We start from the raw sequence: 22,511 nt of genomic DNA, 5'->3' as shown, positions 1-22,511 counted from the left end.
CTTACCAAGCCTTCAGCTGTGTGCAGCTGAAAGAATTGCTACTGTAGAAAACTGAGTGCAAGAAGCAGGTAAAATTATGCACTATAGTTTTAACCACCTGTCATCTTCTGAATGTAATTGTAATAATAATGACCTTGAATGTCTCCAGGGATGAGGCCTCTGCTACATCTCTGGGCAACCTGTTCCAGTGATCTACCACCCCCATAGTGAAGAATTTTTTCCTAATACCCAACCTAAATGTCCCCTTTTCTAGTTTAAAATCATTATCCCTTGTCCTATTGCTACATGCCCTTGTAAACAGTTCTTCCCCAGCTTTCCTATAGGCACCTTTCAGGTACTGGAAGGCTGCTATAAGGTCCCCTGGGAGCCTTCTCTTCTCCAAACCGAACAACTGGACTCTCTCAGCTTGTCTTTGTAGGAGAGGTGCTCCAGCCCTTTGTTTTTGTGGCCCTCCTCTGGATGTGCATTCCAATAGGTCCACATCTCTCTTATGTTGAGGGCTGCAAAGCTGGACACAATACTCCAGGTGAGGTCTCACCAGAGTAAAACAGAGGTGCAGAATCACCTCTCTCTATCTGCTGGCCACACTTCTTTTGATGCAGCCAAGGATATAATTGGCCTTCTGGGCTGCAGATGCACATTGGTGGCTCATGTCCAGCTTCTCATCCACAAGCACTCCCAAGTCCTTTTCCTCAGGGCTGCTTTCAAGCACATCTTCTCCTAACCTGTATGGAAAATGGGGATTGTCCTGACCCAGGTGCAGGACCCTGCACCTGACTTTATTGAACATCATGTTCAAAGTTGCTATAGTGGAGACTAGGAATTGTAAGTCTCCTGTGAAAAGCTTGAGTTTTTGAGCTGGCTATGAGTTCCTGGAAACTGAAGCAGGATAGATCAAGAGAACCTAGTGTTCTTTCAGAACAGGTTCATTGTGAGCTTGTGGTAGCTCATGCTTGTGAAAAGTTTGAGCTGCAGCTTGAAAATTATGCTCAGAAACATAGATCTAGAAGAGCCTTACCTGAAAAGCACTCAGTGGAGTCCAGCAGCTCTTGTTCATCTTAATTTGACACAATTTTGACAAGGAACACTTGAATCCAAGAGCTTTCAAGGAGTTATTTCCACTGTGGTTGTTCTTCAGTGCTTCGGTTTTTGTCTTTTCACTTCCTTAAAGTGCCTCTTTTAGTCTGTTGTGGGCTCTTGTTTTTAATGAGCTTGTAGCATCTCCTTTTCACAGTTGAAATGTTTTTGGGAACAACCAGCTGGCCAGCTGTTGAGAGGAGTTCTGAGTAATGATCTGGTTTCTTCAGAGACGCATATAAATGCAAAGTCTCCACAACAAATTAACTTTTTCTTGTTATCCTTTGGTCTGAGTTTATATTTGACTAGATGCTTCCTGCTTATACTGTCCTCAGAAATATCAACGGGAAGGTAGGTAACAGCCTGCTACTGCCAAGCATCATATGGTCTGTTGTAGGCGTGCTGCAAACAGTGGCTTGAGTGTTGGAAATCTGCCATGTTGTGGTCTAGGGGGATCTATGGCTAAACTCATCCTTTTCTTCAAACACAGAGTGGGTTTGTGTTTGTTTTATAGACTGGGTGTCAATAGGCACCATCCTAATTAAACATCTAGAGTATTTCTCCTTTCGGGCTTGGGGATTGAGGGCTCTAGAGAGTAACAGAGGGAGCATTCAAGTCTTAGCTACATGTTTAGTAGGGATATGTGATAAACCGTGTGTTGTATCTCTCAAACTAACTACAATAATGTTTCTTTATTTCTCAAGAGGATGTCGTTCCCTGTGGATATGTTGAACAACTGCAGTCATAATGACTTGGAGAAATCGGGAGAGAAATACATGTCTTGCCTTCAACATGAGAATCCAGACCAACCTGTCTGCTTGTCTGTGCCGGGCCGTGGCGAAGTAAGAACCAGCAAATGCTCTAGACTGTTTTCTTGATATACTTGTAGATTTAAAAGACTTAAAATATGCAGTCTGTAACTATCGAATTACATAATTATTTTAGCGAATCTTTTGTGTTTTCCAAAATGCTGTTCATGTGTCAAGGTCTACTGGTCTTTTTTAATTCTATAATTGGATTTAATTCTGGGCATTGGTAACTATTTGCTGCTTCTAGGCAATGGACCTTTACACGTTAAGTAATTTTTTTAGAAGACTTAAAATATCAAATGATGACTCGAACTTTCCTAAAAAGCACTAACACATGCAGTACCAAAAGTCTATCAGCATAACTAAGGAGTTCATGATTTAGTGAAGCTAACTGTCTCTTTTTTGTATCTCAGTCCTTCACTGCTTTTCACAGTTGGGTTCTTAATCAGAAAGCCTCACTAATTTCAGAGGTGATTCTTTATGTTTTATCTGATATATTCCCCACTGTTTCTGGGAGCTCTAGTGGAGGCTGGCTGTGACAATTCACTTACTATACTTGTGTGATAAGTTGGTCAGTGTTGGTTCTGTCTAGATCAAAATTTCTATTAGAACCAGTACCAATCAAAGCAATGGTGTATAACTTCAATAAAGTAAGTTAGCTGAGGGGATTCTCGGGGGGGAACAAAAGGTCAGTGCTGCAGATTCCTTGGCAGAAGCAGAGCCTTGAGTGCTTTCCTGTATTTCTGCAGGTGCTGTATGCCTGCATACTTGTTTGCACTAACATCCTTGTTTGTGGCATAGCACACATAATCTCCTTAAATATGGTGAGATAAAGGTGTGATAAATAGACTAATGTCTGTTGATTTTTTTTTTCTTGCATTAATTAAATACTGAAAACTTTTGAATTTAAATAGCAAAATGGATTTCCACAAAGGTACTCACTTCTGAAAGGTCAGTTTATTTCGCTCTTTTCATGTTGTTCCTGAGGGGAAATCCATCAGGCAACTTTGGAATTTCTGTAATGTGTGCAATTTAAGGAAGAAAACCCTCATGATTCCAGCCTTCCCACCTTAGGGCTTGTGTTAACAAATAGCAGCTTCACTGTGCCAGCTTGCCTCTGTTCTTGACTGCCTGCCTCATTCTTCTCTTGGCTTTGGTAACCTGCGTATCTGGGGCAGTTGAAATGTATATACTGCTGTCTCTTTGTGCAACTTATTTCAGTTTTGCACAGAAACGTAAACTGCTGACAGCAGAGGGCTGTTAGCAGTAGAATTTACTATAGCTAAACCTGTCAGAGCTCTTTATAATGTAGCCCATCTTTAGAAAGAAACTTCTTAAGAGCTGGGTCTGATGCTTGTCCTTTACAGTTAAGCACTGTTTTCAACATTTGTCTTGCTTACCCTGCTAAGTGTTCTCTGTATATTTTACTACTCTTGTTTTAGCAAGAGTCTATTGAAGTATTGTACACTCTTGTTTCAGGTTCCTATTAAATTATCATCTGTGAGCTTTATTCCTATTTATGGTGAAGAACAGAGTCACAAAGTTCTTGCTTTGTTTGCACCAGAGGACACGTTCACAGGTTTCGTTTTAAGATTTTTATCTCTGTGTTGCTGTTATGTATTTATCACAAAAAAACCCATGTAATGAAACCCTTGTTTATTCCATGCTAACATAACTCATAACTTTACCACTTTTGCACTTGTTCACTGTATTCTTGTTCCCATGCTTTTATTTTAGTTATGAATTTATATACACAAGTGATAAAACTTAGCACAATAGAGTGGAACCAAACCCATTTTGAATTCAGAGGATATGTAGCAAAATAACCTAGTGCTTGTCTGAAGGCAAGTACAACATGTGTATCTTTCTTGATGTATACCTCACCTCTTCAACTATTGAGTATTTGTAGAATCCATTAATTTGCTCATGAATTTAGATGCTCTTTATTATCAGTGATTGATCAGCATCAAATATAAATTTGTCTTTAGGTCCAAACATAGCTCTGGCTAAGATGTGTGGAGTCTTAATCCCTTCCCTTAGCCCTCCATGTTTCCTTCTCTTTCAGTTTAATGCTATGTATATGATTGCTGCATATACCCATAGATCAAACTCTTTCTGACTGCTAATTGCACGGCCATCAGCCTTTTTATTCATCTAACTCCCTGGAACTTGCGCAGTTTCAGTATCCATTAGCAATACAAAGTTAACACACTTGTATGAATGAGACTTTTCTTGGCAGGCCCAGTTTTTAGTGGAAAGAGGTGCTAGGGTGCAGTGATGAAAGATAGCGCTTATGTTGGAAAAACTGTTCTTATAAGTCGTACTGCACAAAATCTGTATTTGGTTTTATCGTTCTCAGGTTTCAAACAAGTTTTTGAGTAGGAAGCATTGCATATGGGACAGTGTATAGCAAGCATCACATTTGTTGTCCTAGGTTAGTAAGAGCTGCAGTGCCAACTAGAAGATGCTTTACTTGGTTACTAGAGTGTTGCTCCTAATTGTTTGGCAGCTTTAAAGAATATGCATTTTTTGGAATGGTAAGAATCACTAATGTTTTATTTCCCCTTGTTTCTTTCAAGCTGTAGGCCTGTATCTTGCTGACCAGTGGTGGTCAATTGATGACATTGTGAGAACATCTGCTCCTGCTAGACAGGGACTTTGTCAGGTAAAGTGCTCCAACATTTACCTAGCAGTTATTCTTATCCTACAAGGCAAATAGCTAGCTTGTGAGATGTTACATGTTTTCATTTCATTCAGAAATGAGTTGGCTGTTTCATGTCAAAAGCAAGGTCACTGGGAATAGAGGAATAGGCACTGGGGGAAGGAAACTTGGTTGTGAAGACAGTGTCTAGAGTAAGAGTGACTCTTGTACAATAGCTTCATGTGGAAGCTATTTGGATGTTAACAAGAGTTTTTTCTTTAGAAGGTTGTATCTCTTGTTGTGTTGAAACATCTTAGTAGAGTGGTTCATTATACCATACCAGTACTTGTTGGTCTTATCAGGAGACTAGTAAACTGAAAGTATTGTTTGGAACCAGTTTGATTGAGGCAAGTTGGTGGCTTGCAGTGGCAGTACGTGATGTTTGGGAAAGTAAGTTGCCTTTATTGCGACTTAATTAGATCTGTTTTATTGCTTATCATTGACCTTTGTTACTGACACCTATGTAGGATGGAGTTTTGTGTTTTTTTCCAAAACTGGATATCTGTTATTTTTTAGGAGTGCAACTTGTTTCAGCTCACAGGACCTGAACACTTCATCTTCAATTATTTTTTTTAATTACTGTAAATAATTTGTTATGTAGCCTTGTTTTCTAATCACAATTGTGATTAATTCAGGAAAGTGGAGTCAGAGGTCCTTCCTTTATTGCAGATAGGATAGTGGTGAATTTAAATCTCTCCTGTAAGAGGAATCCTACAGGACAGAGAAAAGGATATTGAGTTCCTTGTTTCATGCCACAGAAACAGTTGTAACTGTTTTTTCCACTGCATCATGTCCTGTTGTCTGCCACTATGATCAGCAGTGATTGAGTGTGCCACTTTGTGCTATCCAGTGAGACTCATTTCTCTTTTGTAGGACTCCAGTTATATGCTAGCCTGAGAATTCTGAGGCTGGTGTACTGCTCTTGCTTTTGGTGAATGTTTCTTATATCCAAAAATAGTTTGTGGTTAAAATTTATAATAAGTAAGTCCTCCTATTGTCCCACTCCAGCACGGCTTTTACCCATTGATAGGAGTGGCATTGAAGTCATGAAGTACCTTCTGTCTATGGTAGTGCTTTATACTTAACCTATTGCTGTGGCTTCCGAGCATCAACTTTCCTTCAAACAACCCCCCAGAGCTTCATCCTGCTTTAGCACTTACAGCTTCTCTTGAATCTGTCTGCACCTTTGTTAACTGGTGACTTTGAAAAATAAGGACCTGATGTGTATTAACAAATCTGATCACACTTCTAAATGTTCTGTGTTCCTTTAGGTGAAGTCTGTTGGAGAGCGGATTGTTCTGTATGTTCTGAATCGAATTATCTATCGGACGCAAGAAATGAAGGGAAATGAGATCCCTTTTCTCTGTCACAATAGCAATGACTATGCTAAGATTTTATGGGAAAAAGGAGAAGCTATTGGGTTCTATTCTGTTAAACCAAAAGGTAAAACACTTGAGTATTGTGGGATTTGGGGCTGGTGGGGGGGGTGGGGTGGGGGGGAGATAGGGAGCTTATTTGAAGAATATGGTCTTTAGTAGACTTTACAAGCCTTGCAGGCCTATTCTGTTTGGTATTTTTACTGAAATAGTAACAGACCAGATTGCTGTTCAGATTTCAGGCTTAAATGCATACGTGCTTTAGCACTCTAAGAAACTTTTTATATATCTTTATATTCTAAAAAGATATACCTGTAGAAATGAGGTATACCCAAAAGCTTGCTTTTTCTCCTTTCTGTAGGATGATTGATTACAATTGAATTGAGCTTTGCCTGGTTTTGTTGGGTTGGGGTGGTGGATAGTTGTTTTTTTTATGTAGCTCCAGAATGCTGAGATCCTTTTTATCTGAAATCATAGTATAATCATATGGCGTTATCCTTAAACATTACATAGGATAACATTATAGAAAACTTGCTCACAGGCATAAGATTCAGATAAACCTGATGATAACAAAAAGATATTCCGTTTCCTTCCACACAGGCATTCTGTCAGAGATTACAATTGAATCAGCAGGTTTATGTTGTTAATGAACATCTTTGTTCTTGTTCTGTTTTTTTAAAACATTGCAATTTCCCTTTAGGTTTTTTTAATGTTTGCATTTTTTTCTGAATAAAATTTAGTGCTTGTGTAGGCTGTTCAGCATGTTGATAGCACTTTGTACAATATCAGTATTGAAAACAAGGAGGAACAGTCTAGCGTTTTTGTTTTCTTTCTAGAAAGTGGGTGCCTAATTCAGGATTAATAATCACATGGGAGGCTCACTAGAGACTTTGCCATCTAATATTACATGTATGCCTTTACAAGCTATTAAAGTAGTAAATCCTTTGGGCCACTGCCCTATTCCTATCTTGATTGCCAGATCAGAAAGCAACTAGCTAATTTGTTCTGATTATTGTCTTTCTAAATTTTGGGTTTTTAAAAAAAGCCTACATATCACCTAATCTATCTAGGTGTTTAATGTCAAAATTGCTGTAGTTGGGTCAGAGTAGTATTCACATTGCAGTGGCTTTTGTTATGGCTGTGTAAAGCTGGAAATCAGAGTAGTGTTGCCTTTCAGTCTAGAATGGGGATATTTCTTTACAGCAGAACTTTAGTGCCACATACTTATGCTGACTTGTTATATTTCTCACGATACTGTCTCATTTGCTTGTCCTGAAGTAGCAATTAGTCCTGAGAAAGACTAATCTTTCTCAGATTACCAATGCCTCACCCATGTTTGAATGTGTTGTGTTATCCAAATACGTAGTCTATGTGGAAAAAGACCTCTGCAGACAGATAGTTAGGAAAGAGTGATAGACCCTGACTGGTGTCCCAGAGGGTACCCAGGTAATGTAACCTTTCTGCCTAACCCATAATTGCTTATAAAATTAAGATAAATGTTTATTGGTCTCAAAAATACAAGGTTGCAGAGGCTAGCCGTAGTGTAGTACAGTTGTCTAACTATGCTTCTTTTTGGCCTTGTTAGAGGAAAGGCATAATTCACACAGACTTACAAAATCGGGGCCTGAAAATGGTTGATGTGCTATCTTAATGCCATTATATGACGTCCCTTTGTCACCCCTGAGTCCAAGCTACCCTTTGAATCTCCTGATAGTGAAGTACCTATGTGTTGTCACAATCTGTTTCATCTTTGTGTAATTATGGATAATGTGGTGTTTCAAGGAGGATTTCAATGTAAAATGTCCTTGGATTTTTTTTGTGGTTTCACTTCAGAAATTGGAATTATTTTTTCAGTCTTGAAACGAGAGCTGAGCTATTGTATTGTAACTATGAAGAGTCTCCATATTTGCCCTGAGGAGTGATAATGCAATTCAAGAATTTTATTGCCTTTTTTCCTTCCTCCCTATTTCGGCTTCATTTTTAGTATAGTTTTCCCATGGCATTGTATAGTGAGATTTCAGTGTGAGCCTTTCCTCTCTATCTCTGCTATTCTTTTCTGGTATCACAGATATTTTTTTAACATATTAATCTATTGATATTTCTTGGCAACATTATGAAGCTTTCCCAGAGAGCCAGTAAATGGCTGATAACAATTACTTATTTTCAGGAATTTAAATATAATTGTATATAACTTGCATTTATATAAGTTGGTGTAATTTCTTAGAAATTATGAAAGCTTTCGTTGGAGCAAGCTAAAATCCATGCTGCAGCATCTCAGTACTGAAGTCCTGAGGAATGTTTTTCCCCTTCTTATTTTCCAGGAAGTGTTTGTAATCCTTACACTACTACAACGTTTGATTTGACAGTGCTATACACAATGTTTGTAAGAAGGAAACATCAAGGCATAGACTCTGGGCTCATCATATTGGAAGACTTTGTGGATTCCTTTCATGAAGAACATCTTGGTCTACGATACCCACTGTCAACCTTGGCATACACAGGCTAGCTGTTTAATTTATTCTTTTTTGTGCTTTCTTTGCATGTCCATATGAGTGCTGTTATTCAAGCTCCTTGTTTGTGGCTGCATCCTCAGTTTTTTGTGTTGTGTTCATGTTTTTCAGTGAAGGTTAAAAATCCTGATTTAAGATGGTGAAATAGTTCCCGATTAGATTTTTAATCCTGTACAGGACACTAGATTATTGGATCTCCATTGGCTTTCTGCTGTTGTGAAGTTTACCACTGTATCTTCCCCCAAGCCTCCAGAATAGGCTGAGGTGTTTCTCTGTGTGATCTGGTGTATATCTTCTTTGTGGGACCATTTTCTTGATCACACCTAAACTTCACAAGGTCTTTAATTCATGCTTTCTCAGAACATCTTGTGAAACGGACAAACTGGTCTGTTTTAACTTGGGTATAATAAGACACTGTTCTAATGTACAAGGCAAATATTTGTTTCTTCTGTTAGTAACCCAAGAGAGTGTGGTGGTTTGACCCTGGCTGGAGGGCAGGCATCCACTGAAGTCACTTTATCACTCTCTATTTTAGCTGGACAGGGGAGAAAATACATATTGAGAGGCATGCACACACATAGGAACCAGAGTTGGGTAATGAGAAGTAAAACCAAATCTTAGAACACCTCCACCCACTCCTCCCTTCTCTGTGGACTGAACTTTATTCATGATTTCTCTCCCTTCCTCACCTGCAGGTGTCACAGGGGGTGATGGGGATGGGGGTTTAGGTCAGCTCCTCATAAGTTGTCTTCCTCCTTAATGGATGGGGCAGGGGGTGGACCCCTGCTCCAGCGTGGGATCTGACTTGTGGGGTACAGTCCCCCATGAACTTCTCCAATGTGCGTCCCTTTCCCACTGTGCTTCAGCTCTTCAGCTACCCTAGTGTGAGTCACTTCTATGGGGTGCAGTCATAGAATCATAGAATGTGTCTCAGGCCCAGGCTGCTCCAGCCTGGTTCCCCCCAGAGTCACGAGTCCCCCCCAGAAAACCTGCTCCAGTGTGGGGCTCTCTCTAAGGTATGCAGGTTCTGCCAGGAACTTGCTCCAGGGTGGGTTACAGTATCTTCCATATATTTCCACCCACTCCAGCATGGTGCCTCTGATCTGCATCATCCATGGGCTGCAGAGGGACAACCCATTCCATCACTGGCTGCAGGGGACTCTTCCTTTCTGGTGCCTAGAGCACCTCCTCTCCCTGCTTCTTCACTGACCTTGGTGTCTGCAGAATTTCTTACATCTTCTCACTCCCTTCTCTGGTAGCAAAAAGTGCCTGTTTGAGGTTTTTTTTCTCTTGAATGTGATTCCCAGAGGCGCTGTGACTGTTGCTGATGGGCTCAGCCTTGGTCAGTGGAAGGTTCAGCTTTGAGTTGGCTGGTGTTTAGTCTGTTAAGCTTACAGAAAGCTTCTAGCTGCTTCTTGCAGAAGCTACCCCTGCAGCATCCCCCTTCCACCAGAACCTTGTCATGCAAAACCACAACAGAGGTTTATGCCATATAGGAAATGAGACGTGCTGGAAATTATTTTGTGTAGGACTGTGTTCAGGCTAGAAGCACATTTTCTTTGCCCTGTTTCTCAAGGCTTGCCTTGCTTTTTGGCCATTTGCCAGGCTTCTTTATGAACTTTTTAATCTGGCCGCCTTAGCCACTGGAAATTTTCTTGCTTTTCCAAATATCACTGTGTTTAAATCTGAAGAAAGGATTTCTTGAGGTGTTTATCTCAGAGCAATTTTCTTGAACAGTTCTTTCTGTGGTGGTTTATGTATACAATAGAAGATTGCGAATTAATTTTATTTCAGATAAACTTTAAAACACGAGGTACAACTGAGTGCATAGTATACCAATAGCTTGTTTCTTCTGTTTGTTCAGCTTGTAAGCAGTACCTGGAGAAGCACCCTGAGAATTGCCATCTCTTGTGGCAAGTGGAGGGATCAGGACAGTGGTTCCAGAGAACATCCATTCCGTATCTATTGCGGAAGAGAGAACAGGCACTTGCTGGTATGGATGCTTTGTTATATTGTTTTCTGATACTTTGTAGAAGTTGAACACTCTACAAATGCAACAGTGACTTCTGTGAATAGTGCCTGTGGAAACTAGCAGAAAGATTTGTCCTGGGATCTGAGAGATCATATTGTACTGTTATATAGAAGTATTATGATATTATGTTTCTCTGTTTCCTTTCTTAAATTGTAGCAAGGGAGGCTCCAGAGAGAGGAAATACGAATTCCCAAGCGGTGGGTAGTTCTCAGCCTGCACCAGTAGCTGAAGCAAGCGTACAGACTACTGAGCAAGAAACACAGCAAAGTGTAGGTATACACTGTCCATATATTAGAAAGGCATGGGAGCTTTTAAGTTTTCTCTACCCACGTAATGTATCTTGTCCTATTCTTCTGACTTGAATTATTGTCATGGTTTAGCCCTGGCTGGCAGCCAAGCACCATGCAGCCTCTTGCTTGCTCTCTCCTCACTGCTTGGTGGGATGGGGGAAACAATTGGAAGAGTAAAACTGAAAAAACTTGTGAGTTGAGATATAAAGACAGTTTAATAAAACAAAAAGTTGATGATAATATATAGAAAACAAGTGATGAACAGCACAATTCCTTACCACCCAAAGTTGATACTGTGCAAGGCCCCTAGGTGCTTGGCTTCGCTAGATTCTAATTCCAGGCTACTGGCCCAGTTATCCCATCATCAAAGTAGCCAAGTGATAATGCACTTGGCTGGATGATGGCTGAAGGCCTTGTGCATGTCTCACTGCTCACTTGGGAATAAGGTTTGTGAGATTACCTCTGGTTCTTCCTCCTGGTCTTGTGATGACCCAGGTTTGTCATCCTGTACTAAGTGAACTGGGTTTTCTTTGTTTATGTCTTCTGTATTGGGGTAATTGATACTGGTATGGGTTGTTTTTTGTTTCAGTTGCAGTGCTTGTCATGGGGGTTGGAGTAACTACAGTACCTGTTGCCAGAGTTCGAGAGGCTGTGGTGCCTATTGTGGGGGTGCCAGAGGGGTCATGGTGCTTGTGGCACCATTGGGTGCTATTCTTAAGTATCTGTTTAACTTTAAACAAGACCTGAACCACATCCAGGAGACCTAGTAATAGAAATATGCTGGTTTGAGCATCCCAAGAATATTGGGAAGCTGTTGTAACTAGTGTGAAGGAGAAAGGGACGCAACAGTGTTCCCCTTGGTCTCCCTGCCTCCCCATAAATCGCTTCTCCCCTAAAAAAAAAAGGTAATGTAATTCCTAATCCTTCTTAGGAGATAGCACCCAAGGTATAGAAGACAGCAATGCTGCATACACAGACCAAAATATTCCCATGTCCAATAATGGTATTTTATAAGTGAGTACAGCACTGTGCAGCAAAAGGGCCATCCCATCCAGCTCCCAGAAAAGACATACAGCTCTGTAGTAAATAATAATAGCAGTAAGCTGTAGCCATGTAAACAACATCGTGTCCAGCAACTATTAAATGAATATGATGTACATTTGCAGCTAATTTAACATGCTCAGTTTGAATCTGTTATCTTAAGCCTTTGAGCTCCACATTGGGCGCCAAAAAGAACTGTCATGGTTTAACCCCGTCTGGCAGCTGAGCACCATGCAGCTGCTGGCTTGCTCACTCCCAGCAGGGTGAGGGAGAGATTCAGACGTAAAAGTGAAGTTGTGGGTTGAGATAAAAACAATTTAATAGGATCAATTAAAAAAGAAATATAATATACACAAAACAAATGACAAATAACACAATTTCTCACCAGCTGAAACTGATGTTGCACCACGCCCCCAGCCCACCCCTCAAGTTATAAGTGGCACATGGAATATCTATTTGGTCAATTTTGGTCAGCTGCCCTGGCTGTCCTGTCCCACCTTCTTGGGCAGCTCCTGTCCTCTTCTTGTCAGGATGGAGTGAGAAGCTAAAAAGATTACATAGCAACAACTAAAATCAGTGACTTACTGTTGCAGTTTTGTGAGGCTGTGTTGCTGAGACAGGTTTTTTTAAGCAGCAGTTAGAGTTTTCTGTCAGCCTAAACTATAAACAATGAGCAATTCAAGGCCAAAGTTGCGGCCTGAGAGATAGTCACAGAGCCTCTGGGAATCACACATAGGAAAAAACCTGTAAGCAGCTGCATTTTGCCACCGGAGAAGGGAGCGAGAAGATGTAACGAGCTGTGCAGACACCAAGGCCGGGAAAGGGCAGGGGAGGAGGCGCCCAGGTGCCAGAGAGAAAGATGCCCCTGCAGCCCATGGAGAAACCCATGGAAAAGGCCGAGACCCCACCTGCAGCCCGTGGAGGGGCTCCATGCTGGATGGAGCAGGTGGAGTCATAGAGGAGATGCTGTGACCTTATGTTGGGACAAACCCCTGCCAGCATTTGCAGCCATGAGGAGAATCAGAGACACAGAGATGAGTGAGAGAGATTTGCACCGGAACAGGTTTGCTTGGGGGAGGCTGGTGACCCCACAGAGGACTGGGACTGAGAGACATTGTGATTTATGACTGCCTGCCATAGCAGTGACCCACGCCAGGGCAGCTGGTGAATAGATAAGGCCCTGGGGAAAGGATTTGTGGAGGACTATCTCCTGTGGGTGAGACCCCACGGTGCAGCAGGGGGAGGGTGTGGAATGAATGCCCTCCCCCCCATCCCCCGGCTGAGAGGGAAACCAACTTGCAAGGGACAGACCGAAGTCCCCATCTCCCAATCCCTGCCCCCTTGTGCTGCAATGTGGGGGAAGAAGGGAGTGTAATCATGACTAGAGTGAAGTCTGCTAAGAAGGGAGCGGGGAGGGAGGTTAGAGGTGTCTTACGAGCTGGAAAACAGCTCATGAAGAAGTAACCGAGAACCCATTTTTTCCCAGTCCCTGCTCCTCTGTACTGCGAGCTGGGGGGAAGAAGGGAGTATAATCCTGACTAAAGTCCGATAAGAAGGGAATGGTGGGGGGAAAGTGTTTTAAGATTTGGTTATGTTTGTTTTAAGATCTGGCCATGCTCCCAAATCCAGTTTTTCTTCACTGTTCTTTATAGTTGTAGTGCAGTGTAATAAGGTAGAGTAGTTTCTCTTGTCTTCACTTTGTGTTGAGTCTGTTTTGCCTACGTCACTGATGACAGGATGATCTCTACCTGTCCTTATTTTGACTCCTGAGCCTCTTAATATATATATTTTGTCCTGTGTCCAACTAAGGGGAGTAACAGACTGACTTTGGTGGATGTCTGGCCTCCAGCCAGGGTGAAAACACCACGCTTACCAACATAACTTTCATTCCAAATCCAAAGCACAGCACTATGCCAGCTACCAGGAAAAAAAATTTAACTCTACCCCTGCCAAAATCAGGACAATTAGCTGTTCTTTATGTTCAGTAAACACTTATGACTTTAAAAAATTACGCGTTTCCAATTAGGATGTTTGATCAACTGTATATTATGCTTGTTTGATACTTCTAGTTCAAGTTTTCAAAGAACAGCCCTGGGTTATGCAGAAAGCCTGTACTTCCTGTATCTTTTTACTTCAAATGGCAGGCAGTTTGACAGAATGTGTGGCTTCTACCAGAAAGTGGTATCTCTTTTTTTTTTTATTGCTTTGCCAGTTAAAAAAAAAACAAAGTATGAGAAATGCTTTTGGCTCATTGTCTTATGGAGTTGGCTCAAGTCCAGACTATTGTATCAAAGACAAATGCTTTTGTTAGTTTTTGGGTGGATGTTATTCTTCCTACTGCTGTAACACTGATGACTACACTAGGGATAAAAATATGGTTGGGTTTTTTTTGCAGGTGGTGTGGGGTGTCCCAGTGAATGTAAAGGGTCTGTCACAGTTGTCAGGGTCTGTAATTTGAGCTGTTTGCTAGCAGCTTAAAGAAGAGGCGGGGGGGGGGGGGGGGGGGGTTAACCTGTCGGCAGGCTCCAAGATTAAACTAAAAGGCTGTTGAACGGTAGACTACTTACGAGTGGAGAGAATGAGGACAAATGTTTATGGAAGTGCACATTCATATCTTCTTTCCATACAAAGGAAAGTGCTTTGTTTGCATTCTACATTGTTGATGTAGAACTGCCTCTTTCTTTGTAGGTATTTGAAATACCAACCAGATTTTGGCTATGTGTATCTATGACTGTGTTATCAGTATTTGTTTCCTCGAATATTATGAAACTGTTCCTCTGTTATTTGTGTTTGGAGGCCACACAAAATGTGCTTGAGAATATCTTGCAGCTGCAAATACAGTGGGCATGGATTTTCTTTTTTTGTGCTTCAGGACTGTCTGAAGTATTGACATGAGCATGCTATCATAGAGTCAGTTAAAAGTAGAAAACAATGGCTGAATTGATGGTGTCAGCTATTAACATCTAAACTTTAGATTTGGAATGTAAGTCAAATGTCACTTTTCCCAGGGACAAAATTAACATTTCCCAAAGCAAAACTGAGAACAAAGTATTTATGTTTTTAGTCTCTGATAGACCAGAAACAACAATTCTTTGTTGTCTTTTATTTATAATAGTGCATTGAGCATCATCATAAAGTTCTAGATTCAGCTTCCACTAATGATCATATCAGCAAAATTATCTATAAGTGTGTACTTTGGTTGTAGAGCTATATGAATATACTTGGAGAAGATAGCAGAGGAATCGTAGTTCTTAGGATTTATGTTGCTGTGAATTAATAACTAAAGCACTGTCACTTGCCTTCTTCCAGAAGAGGAAGACAGTAGATACCAAATTGTTCCAAGTCCTCATAGCTTGGTAGACTTCCTGGCAGCAATCTTCTTGGCACCTGTGCTATCTATAAGCAGTTCTGCAAAGCTTTGAAAACTGTTGGGCTGCCAAACAAAATTTCCCACCTTCCCCCAAAACCAGAAAAAACTATTCCCCAATTTTCACTTTCACCTTTCACTTGGTGCTTACTATTTTGTGTTCTTTAATGCTAGAATAATGTCATTGAACACAAAAGGTTTTGCACAGTAAAACTTACTTGAAACCATTTCAAGCAGCAGAATGTACATGTGGTTACTTTCTGTTAGTCTTCATGGAAGTGAGGCTGAAAGGGCAAGAGAAAACATGGATGTTGGCTATTTTAATGTGTACATCTTTTGCCCACTTCAGAGTATCAAATGCTCAATAACTTTGAGGAACAAAGGAAATTTTGGAGTGGTGTGGAAGAATGAGGCAAAAGAGCTCTAGGGACAGGAAATTGACTACTATAAATCAAATGCTTAAGAAAAATACTTCGTAGTGTTGTTCGTGATGACAGGCTTATTTCAAGTCTTGCCTTCTGTGTTGAGGCCAAAAGTAAATTGCAGAAATAATTATTCATCCTTATAACTTAAGAATATTTTAACTCCCCTCCCTCCCCCTCCCCCCCCCCCCCCCCCCCCCCCGCCAAACATAGTGCTTTAGAAGGAGGCAACCACTGTTTGGGTGATGAAAGTATTTCAGTGAATTCAGAAATTATTGAAATAACATTACCTGTGCTTTTGCTCCACAGGCTGACTCTCAAAAAAGTAAAGGATCAACAGATGTCCGTGCAAGTACATCTAAAGGTAAAAATAACCTTTAATTATCATCAGTGTTGTAATTACTACGGATTAATATGTTGGTGGGCTCTCTTACTGCTTCCAATCATAGCATATTAATCTGCAAAGTGTATAAAAACCATGGCTTTCTCTAACGTACTGAGGATGAACTCACCAACATTTTAAAGGACTTTGGATAAAATTGTTACGAGTCTTAATAAAGATATTCTGCATCTGTGTTCAGAAAAAAGACTACAAAGAAATGTTGGTTTACTTGCAGTCTTTTTGTTAAAAATTAATAAAAGTATGCAGATCTTAGATTGCATTTGTTCACTTGAATTTATTTTGTGTGTTTTTTCCCGAAGAACCTAATGTAACTACCACTGCTATTCAGTTAAGAAGCAGTTTTCTTAAACGTCCAAGGATAGGAAAGAACAGACAGGAATCTGAGCCTGGAACTTCCCAAGGAGTTGTGGAGAGAACTCCTCACGTGCCAGAAAGCAGGTAGAGGATCCCATACTTTCTTTATTACTTATTTTGTTGTGTGGGCAGTCACAAGCTAGGTTGCTGTCTCTCTGTGCTACTTGGTATTTATTCTCCTTTCTTCATACTTTACTTATTTCAAAATGACTAAAAATAAAGCCTTATGGGAGAAAGAAAGCTGCAACTTTACCTGAAGAATGAGTGCACCAAAATGCAGTGTCTCCGAAAGCTCGGCAGATACTGGAAATAACACTAAGCCCTCAGTGAGGCCTGAGGGTGTTATAACTGAGTCTGCATGAAGGTAAAAACTTCTTTATTCATACAGCATAGTTTCTTGCAAATATATAACTGGACATGTATCCACAGTGCTGTGTGTGATCCTCGGAGAGGGCTCCCTTGCTGACCTCTTGTGGTGGTGACTTACTGCATTAAGTTCAACACTTCAGTTTGGGAGCTGTTTACTGCTTGTCAGTTAATACTAAGAGCTATAGAGAGCCACCCATCTGCAGAGTACAGTAATTTGTTAAGGCAAATTTTTGACTTGAAACCATCATGTCCAAACTTACATCCTGGAAAAAAAAGCTCCCTGCAATTTAAAGGATGTTAACCCATGCAACAATTGTCAGCTGGTGATGTGAAGTATTGGACCACTTACATGCTGTAACAATTCATACCAGACAGGGCCTGAAGTATGAGTTTGCACTGGCTTGCATTCAGAAAGCAGAAACAGTGGCCTACTGTAAATAACACAAATTGCTCTGTGCTCCCCATTCCTGTGTGTATTTATGCTCAGAGGCACACCCTGTTGCTCCCTTGCCCACCTCCTCATCCTGTGTCTGTGTCTCATTCTCTTCCAAAAATACACACTACAACCCCAAAAAACACTTTTGAGGAACTGAAGATATCCTGCCCTGGTTATTTTCTAGGAAATTCTTCAAACTTCTTCCATTAGGTTTCTTTAAACAAAATTAGTTACGTTTGGTTTTTTCCCCCATATGAAGCTGAGTTCTTTTGTTAGATACATTGTCATTTTTGGCTGTCCTGCACTGTTGGTGTGCTGCCCTCAGCTGGTTCAGACAGGCCAGATAGCATCTTTTGATTCTGCCACAGAAACTCTTTGCTCTCTTATTACTAAGTTGGACTTGGCTTTGTATTTTGGCCCTTGCAAAATAAAGTCGGTGAGGTGCCACTGCTTCTTTAACCAACATGTGTGACATAGGATTTCTAAGCAGAGGTAAAGGGAAAGCCTGGTGTCAACAGGACAGGATATCAGCTTAGTTCTGTCCTTCCAGACGCATTAACCAACACCTGTCAAAGACTTTATCCTATGGTGTGCCTTCATCTAAAGGACTGGCACCTGGGAGAAACCCTCCAATCCAGCCTTCACTGTGAGATGGTGAAGCAGCCTCTTGCAGATCTATTGCATGTAGTTTTTTTTCTTTCCTTGTATGTACTACTTCCACTTCCTCCAAGTTTTATGCCAAAAAAAATAGGAACTGAATTTTGCAGGTAGTGTTACTCAAACAGGTGCATGAGAGCTTCATCTTTAGCTGTTTGACTTAATCTCTAGCTGATTGAATCCTCTTCAGCTGTGATGTGTTTATTGCCTTTAATTCTTTTGCAGTTGCGGTTTTGCTTATTTGCTTTTATAACTCAGTAATTTTAAACTGCATTCTACAGTTGGTGTTAGAGAAATTGTGTCCTTTGTTACACCTTTGTGCATAATGAATTCTTTTCTAAATTTAAAAATGAACTTGAAACATTTCTGACCTTTATTCCCGTAAAGTGGAAGTGAGATGGATGTCTTCATTGTATAATTGCCAAAGCAATTTTTTCAAGTTGATTTTTTTTTTCCTGAAGCAGACATAGACATTTTGAGATTGTTTTCTGGATTCTTACTCCCTTTGGCAAGCATGTAGTACAGCACTTCATAATTGGTCCTGAAAGTTTCCCTGCTGAGATCACCAAAATTATGTATTAATCTAAAGATTAAAAGATGTATCTTAAAACCTGTTGCAGGTTGGAACCTCCTGCCCACACATCTGAAAGATCTGAAGACTTAAGAGTGTCAGAGGACAATACTGTTGGGAACAATGAGGAAGGAATTGTTGAAAACGAGAACCAGTTGGTATCAGAAGTGGACCTACGTGTATCACACCCTGAGAACCAGAGTAAGAGGGAGGTAAGCTGGATGTGATAGAGATAGCAGATAAGTTTGGAATACAACTATAGTTTCTGTTAAACATGGTCCTTGCTGCCTTAATCTGTGTGGCTATCAAGTTTGTATGGGGTTTTTTTGTACCAATGCTTCATTGAGAAATATATCTGAGAAGCTAAGGCTCAGAATCAGGTGTAGGGAATATTCCATTATACTTATTTTGAACAGTAGTGTTGATAAGATCTTCAGTTAAGGTGAGTATCTAGCTTGTCTACCAACTTACTTTTTCTTAATTGATTTCTCCTAATCTTGTGTTCTGGAGCACTAGAATAAGCTGGTATGATTCAGTGACTACTGTTGACTCTTCTTATTTCTCCACTTAAGGCTTTCCTGATTCAATGTAGATAAAATTTATACATAAACAACTTGTTAACAGGTTGAATTTCAATCTGTGAGTACCCTTTGTGCCTAGTGATACCTCCAGGGTTTCATGTTTTTACGAATCAGTGAGAAAGTGAGCTTAAGGAATGAGTGAAACCTGTATGGTTGTGAGGTGCATCAAAAATGCCTGTTGTGGTTCCTAACAGTGTAAGCTGTGGACAGAAACAGTGCAGGTGGCAACATCAAGCTAGTATGCTGGTTATGCTTGCTACTCTGCAGTAAACTCTTACTGTCTCAGTGCATGTTTCTAGGTACCTGAGCTATCTGCTTCTCATATTAGGCTGCAAATTTAGATCACAGATGCACCCACTTAGGTTGGGGAAGAATGGCCAGCCATAATCTTGACTTGGAGATACTATTTTTAGGAAACTCCATCAGAACCTCTTAATGGTGAGGTAACAGAAGAAGTTGGCAAGACCTCGGTGGTGGCTGAAGAGGGAATGGAAACTGAAGTTCTAAGTGGTGAATTGCAGTCTGAGACTCGAGGAGAAGAGCCATTAACGCTGATTGTTCCATTAATTCTCGAGTCTCCAGAAAAATCTTCAGGAGACGCTGAAACAGAGGAGGTGAGAGAATTGAAACAAAATATCATGTGATCTCTCCTTCAGAATGTGCATACCATGCTGTTCTTTATTTAAGTAACAGGTAGAAAGTAGCCACTATCATCATATAAAAGCCTTGGGAGAAGCAATTATTAGGCTAGATGATGTAAATCGATAATAACACTTCTGTTTTAATACACAGAAGCAGAGCATGAGTACATGGCATACCAGAAAGGAAGATATGTTGCTCCAGTTTGCCTTGGCAATAATAAAACAGCTTTTTCACCAATGGATATGAGTGAAAAGACACATACTTAATTTGTCTAGTAATTGTGCCCTGATTATATGTACAAGCAATTAATTAATTAATAGTAAAATACCCTCCTAGAACACAAATTTTACCGGGGTTTTGGGTGGGTTGTTTGTAGTGCATAAGCAGATTGCTATATGCTTGCAAAATTGTAATTGTATCAATCTAAAATTAAAAAATGTTGGGATTAATGTCAGGATGTTTTTACTGTACCTGAATAATCCTTTGAATCATTTGAATTTGAAAATAGAGGAGAGCAACTCTGGCTATCAAATGCAGTTCAGAAAACAGACTTGTACAAAAAGAATGCAAGAACTGGTTTGCTGACTAAACATGTAGTATAAAAAAAATACTGAATGTCAAAATAATCTCTGAGGTTGATAGCGAAGGGCAGTCAGTAGTTTTTCAGCTTCTTTTATCTTCAATTAATTGGCCCTTTGGTTGTTTTGGCACCCTTCCCCCTCCCCACACAGGATTCAGAATTGCCGGTTGAGGAAAATACAGTGATAGAGGTGAACACTGAAAAACAGCAAGAACCTGAAAATCCTACCACTGAAAATGCAGCTGCTTCAGCATCAAAGGATAAGCCTTCTGACAATGGCCTGCCTAATGCTGTGGTAGCTGAAGCAGCAGAAGAACCTGTTCCTGAAAATGTATTGCCCAAAGCGTCTTCCTCATTGGAAGCGCAGAATGAGGAAGCCGGGCACAATTCACAGGAGGCACCCGCTGCCTTGGGTCAGGGCTCTTTGATAGTGGTTGAACTCGAGGGTGTTTCTTTGCAGCAGCCTTCTGGGCAGGAAGGACAGAAAAACCAGCTTGAAGAACACTCAGAAGAGTCTGCTGAGCAGATGGATCATTACATGCAGGCAGCAGCAGAGCGGGCTGCTGACAGCAGCTCTGAGGAAGCAGAAATTGAGGTACCCATTGTAGATCGGAGAAACTTGAGAAGAAAGGCCAAAGGCTACAAAGGTCCACCCAGGAAAAAAGGAAAGTCAGTTTAAAAATGAAATTGCTAATTCATCTATTTATAAGAAAGTTGTTATTTTGTGTAGAACACTAGGGTGCACTTAAAACATACAGGACACGTTTAAAGTTCTGGGTTGGACATTGTCTTAGAATTTATCACTGTTCCTCAAATTTTCCTAAATTTTTAACCACTAGACATAAAGCTTCATCAGAGTATAAAAGTAAACAGCCAGTCTCCTCCTTTTATAAAGGATGCATGCTGAGTATATACAGTCGTGCTAACGAGGGAATGGTTTGCATATTTGAGGTGCTACTTGCAGAAGAAAAATGTGGCATCAAATCCTGTCCCTTACATTTCCAGACAAAATAATTTTTCATGGAGACTAGCATTTTCTAAGTAACTTTCCTGTGGAGAGAAAGGGAACAAGAAAAAAATTGTCCTTGCATTTTTTTCCTTCCTCATAGTTTTTTATCATGTAACTTCTCTGCTATTCTGTGTCTCAGAATACACAAGAAGTGGTAACTAGATCAAAACAACATAAGCTGCACCTGTCATTCACAAGGATTACTTCAAATAGCTGAGTCAGTAGAAGCATAGTCATTGTAGTACCCGCCATAGCACACTCTGATAATCAAGTTCTTTATGTGAAGACTAAGAAGTCTACACAGTAAACTGCAAGTTGAAAGTGAGGATGGGTATCTGTTAGTGTGTTTCCCAGAACGTAACCAGTGTTGACTTGGTACGTACCTGGAGTTGTGTGTTTCCCAGAACGTAACCAGTGTTGCCTTGGTACGTACCTGGAGTTGTTTGAACTGCCTTCCTGACTACTTGTTACCTACCTTCCAGGAAAACAGTATGTCAGCGTAGGATCTTGTTTTGGTCAGAATGGAAGTGGTGCTTTGTTTTCCAAAGGCTCAGTTGATGCTGAGTGACCCTTGAAGTGTTGTATCTGCCAGGTCTGACTGCTTTGAGTGCTGCCATTTCAGGTGGCTGACATTGGTTTGTGTGAGTATTGGTGGGTGTTACAGCAAATGCAATGTTTGACAGACTTCTGTGCTTTTAGTGATTGCTTGCAAACATGTCTGACTCCCACTTTCTTTTCCTAACTTGATGATAGCTTCTCAGTTCACAGCTTTTCTTGAAAGCTCTGAGCAAACTTTGCTCTATGCAAACAGAAATAAGAGCAGGTGTTTCATGTTTCCCTTCAGATTTTCTCCTGGAAAACCTTGTATTCTCTGATAGGAAGTTACTGCTTAGTTTATATTTGTTTCAGTGAGTCCTTTCATAATGGGTTAAACCCAGAAATCGGACAGAACAATGGTTCCAAGACCAGGAAATCACACCACTATTTGTCCTGCTACACACTTTTTCTAGGTTGAGTGAACTAGTAGTTCCCCATAGTGTCTATAAATTGCTGGCATCTGGAAACTGCTGTGTAGGACTCTTGAGTTCATGATTCACTTAAATAGTTGCAGTGCTGTCTTAGCTTTCTAGGGGGATAAAAGTTAATGTAAGAATTTGGTTTGGGATTTTATGCTTACAGACTTTAACTGTATTTGTAAGATACTGTAACTGTGTAAGGTACATTAATAGCACTTCTTATAGCTTAAGTACCGTGCTTCTTTTTAATCTCTTGAGAACAGCTTAC

At 40.5% G+C, this 22,511-nt stretch overlaps 1 protein-coding gene across 1 annotated transcript; it reads left to right on the top strand.

The window, feature by feature from the left end:
- Positions 1–1,784: 1,784 nt before the first annotated feature.
- Positions 1,785–20,897, top strand: FAM169A (family with sequence similarity 169 member A; the record flags this gene model as incomplete). The annotated part of the gene is made up of 12 exons (XM_084278493.1): positions 1,785–1,919; positions 3,366–3,465; positions 4,466–4,551; positions 5,859–6,030; positions 8,285–8,464; positions 10,338–10,466; positions 10,662–10,774; positions 15,935–15,989; positions 16,328–16,466; positions 18,465–18,627; positions 19,410–19,610; positions 20,370–20,897. The coding sequence occupies 12 exons, from the start codon at positions 1,785–1,787 to the stop codon at positions 20,895–20,897; spliced, it is 2,001 nt and encodes a 666-aa protein (XP_084134619.1).
- Between the last annotated feature and the right edge of the window lie 1,614 nt (positions 20,898–22,511).

This window comes from Gallinula chloropus, assembly GCF_964237585.1.
Source record: "Gallinula chloropus genome assembly, chromosome: Z".
Taxonomy (NCBI): Eukaryota; Metazoa; Chordata; class Aves; order Gruiformes; family Rallidae; genus Gallinula; species Gallinula chloropus.
The sequence above is the reverse complement of the archived record's forward strand: the minus strand, read 5'-3'. Positions and strand labels throughout refer to the sequence as shown.